This window comes from Mesoplodon mirus (genome assembly GCF_964341445.2).
Source record: "Mesoplodon mirus genome assembly, chromosome: X".
In the NCBI taxonomy this organism is placed as follows: Eukaryota; Metazoa; Chordata; class Mammalia; order Artiodactyla; family Ziphiidae; genus Mesoplodon; species Mesoplodon mirus.
In genome coordinates this window covers 60,469,437-60,472,079 of record NC_138981.1, presented here as the reverse complement: position 1 = coordinate 60,472,079, position 2,643 = coordinate 60,469,437, and the positions used below count along the sequence as shown (strand labels likewise).

At 63.5% G+C, this 2,643-nt stretch overlaps 1 protein-coding gene across 1 annotated transcript; it reads left to right on the top strand.

Moving 5' to 3' along the window:
- Window positions 1-561: 561 nt before the first annotated feature.
- On the top strand, window positions 562-2,256 carry LOC309796210 (uncharacterized protein CXorf49 homolog; the record flags this gene model as incomplete). The annotated part of the gene is made up of 2 exons (XM_082609267.1): window positions 562-1,825; window positions 2,228-2,256. The coding sequence occupies 2 exons, from the start codon at window positions 562-564 to the stop codon at window positions 2,254-2,256; spliced, it is 1,293 nt and encodes a 430-aa protein (XP_082465393.1).
- Window positions 2,257-2,643: the final 387 nt, after the last annotated feature.

The following is a 2,643-nucleotide window of genomic DNA, read 5'->3' as shown; positions in this document are numbered from 1 at the left end:
CTCCCGTTGGGTCGTAAGGCTTGCGGTGGAAGGGAGGCTGGCAAATGCTTTCGGCGCGTGCTAGGCATCCAGTGCCTCCATCTTGACATTTCATCCTCACCACCCCTGGAGCCCGGCGCCCTCACTCCCCGACCCCCTGTATAGATGGGAAACGGAGGCTCAGAGCTGCGACTCTAACCGGAAAGGGGAGGCGGGACAGGAGGAGGCGGGCCAAGAGGCTTGACAGAGGGAGACACTCCCACCATCCCCTTCACCAGCCAACTGCTCGGACCACCCACGGGCTTGAGGGCAAAGCAGAGGCCCTCGACCCCACTGGTTAGGCCTCGAGGGGACAGGCGAACAAGGTTGCTGGTTGGCGGGGGCCGGACCAATGAGAAGGCCGCGTCGCGGGCATGGGAGGCGCGCTGAAAGTCGCGCCTCGTTTCGTTTGAGGTGAGCTCCTGCGGCGCCTGAGGTGGTTGACGCTGCCCTCTGAGCGCCGCCCGCCTCATCCGCCGTGACCGCGACCGCGACTCGGGCCATCAACAGTCGCCCCGGTTCCGCGGCCGCCCGCGTCGCGACATGAGCTCCCCAGATGAGGTGTCTGTGTGGGGAACGGGTTTCGGCCCAGAGGGCGGGGAGCGGGCCGGCGTCCACCCGGCCGGCCGCGCAGTTCCGCGGGGACCCGACCGCGGCCCCGAGCCCAGGAAGCCGCCGAGCGGCGGGGGCGGGAGCGGCTGCCCGGATCCCAAGGGCTTCCAGTCAGAGTGGGAGATGCTGGAAGCGGGAGGGCCGGTGGTGTGTGGCCGCGAAGGCCGACCTGGCTCCCCGGCTGACGACATGAGGAACCTCCTTGACCTGGCCGAGGAGTCTGCGGCGGGCACCACGCAGCAGCTGTACGACTGGGACGTGCTGGGCTTCCGCAGATACCCGTTGGCGGAGCCCTGCGCCTCCTTCGAAGTGTCCGCCGGCCTCGAGGCGGGTCCCGGCGGTCCAGGAGCGACCGCCCAGAGCTGTGGGGAAGCGCCGCCGGCTCTGGCCGGCCCTCTCCACCTCGGTGGGCCCGAAGCGGGTCGGGCCTGGGGGAAGCCTAAGAGAGCCACTAAGCGTAGGTTGAACGTGGCTGCGGATCGCCAGCGGTTCTCCGAGGAAGGCCTGGTCCGGCAGCTATCCGACTCCGAGTCCTCAGATGAGTTCAGTGACACAGAGCTGATGACGGTGAGTACTTACCCCGGAGGAGGAGGCCAGGCCGAGCCCAGCAGACCCGAGGATCCCGGGGACACTCCCAGTCACTCGAATTTCCAAGTCAGGGAGAATTTCCTTCACGTGACAGGCTCTTCCCTGTCCTCGGCTCTGCAAGGACTCTCTTCGGTTGTGGAAAGGCAGGGCGTGGGAGAGCAGGGCATCTCTTCCCCTAAGAAAATGCAGAGCGTGCTCTGGGGGAACGGGGGCAGCAAGCCCAGCTACCCGGGAGCTGCTGCTGCTGCTGCTACGGCAGGTGGCCTGCCGCAGGTCACTCCTAGGAAGAAGGGGACCCTGGAGAAGAAATCCCTCGGGGGAGCCTCCACACTTGCCCTGGGGAAAAACTTCCCTTCCTGGGGGCAGCGAATCTGGGCACCTCCGCTGGAACCGGCCACCTTCCCCCCAGTCTCTGGTATTCCGCTGCTTGGGAGATCCAAGAGGTATACCTTGGGCCCTTCCGGAACCAAACAGGCCAAGCACACCAGCGCTGGGAAGAAATCGGTGGTCACGTGGACAAGGGAGTCTGAGGCTGTGGCGGGAGAAGATAAGGACCCAAATAGAGACCCAGCCCCAAAGGGCCAAGTGAGTAGGCCAGGCTCCTCCTGTCTCCCCACTCTTCCCCGCCCCCACCGCACCCAGAGCACACGTCTTCACCCATGCTGCCTCTGTCCACCCCTCAGGGGTCGTCATTGGGTGCCCCTCGGTCACTGGGTCATTATGATGCCTGATCGGGCTCCTTTTACTAGGGACAAACAGTAAGGTAGCACTTCGGGTGTGCTGGGCCTGGTTCTCCACCCTTGGCCTGTTTCCAGCGTCCTCTGAGAGACTGGGGCTGGGATGGAAGGGAGGGTTGGTAGCTGAATTGGGTCGGGGGATCCCTTAAAAGCTTCCCCGAAAAGCCTCAGTATTCAGACTCACCAGCTTCCTGAATCCTATCTCCTAGGTGTTCCCCAGACCTTCCTTGCAGGGGCCCTGGGCTTACTCAGTGCCCCACTGTTGTCCCTAGATCAGCTCTGCCTGCTGGCCTGGGGCTGACGGAGGGAGAAAGTGCTAATGAGATCAGCCTTTCAATTCCCTTCCCGATTCCCTGCCTCACCCCGGCCCAAATCACACAACTCACTCTCTCTCTCTCTCTCTCTCTCTCTCTCTCACACACACACACACACACACACACACACACACACACTCACTTCCTTAGTCCAAATCGGTGAAAAATTTTTGATTCAGCTGCCAGCTCACAGGCCAGGGACATCTTATCCGCGCATGCATCGTGGAAAAGCCAGCAGTGGCGAGGTCGACACCAGAGGCCCCCAAGATCCAGGAAACTCAGAGCCCTTGGCCCTGAACCAGGGAGAAGTCATGCCCGGGGGGCCTGCCCCCTCAGGTGAGTGTCGTGGGTTTGATAGGAGGGGAGGGGAGAGG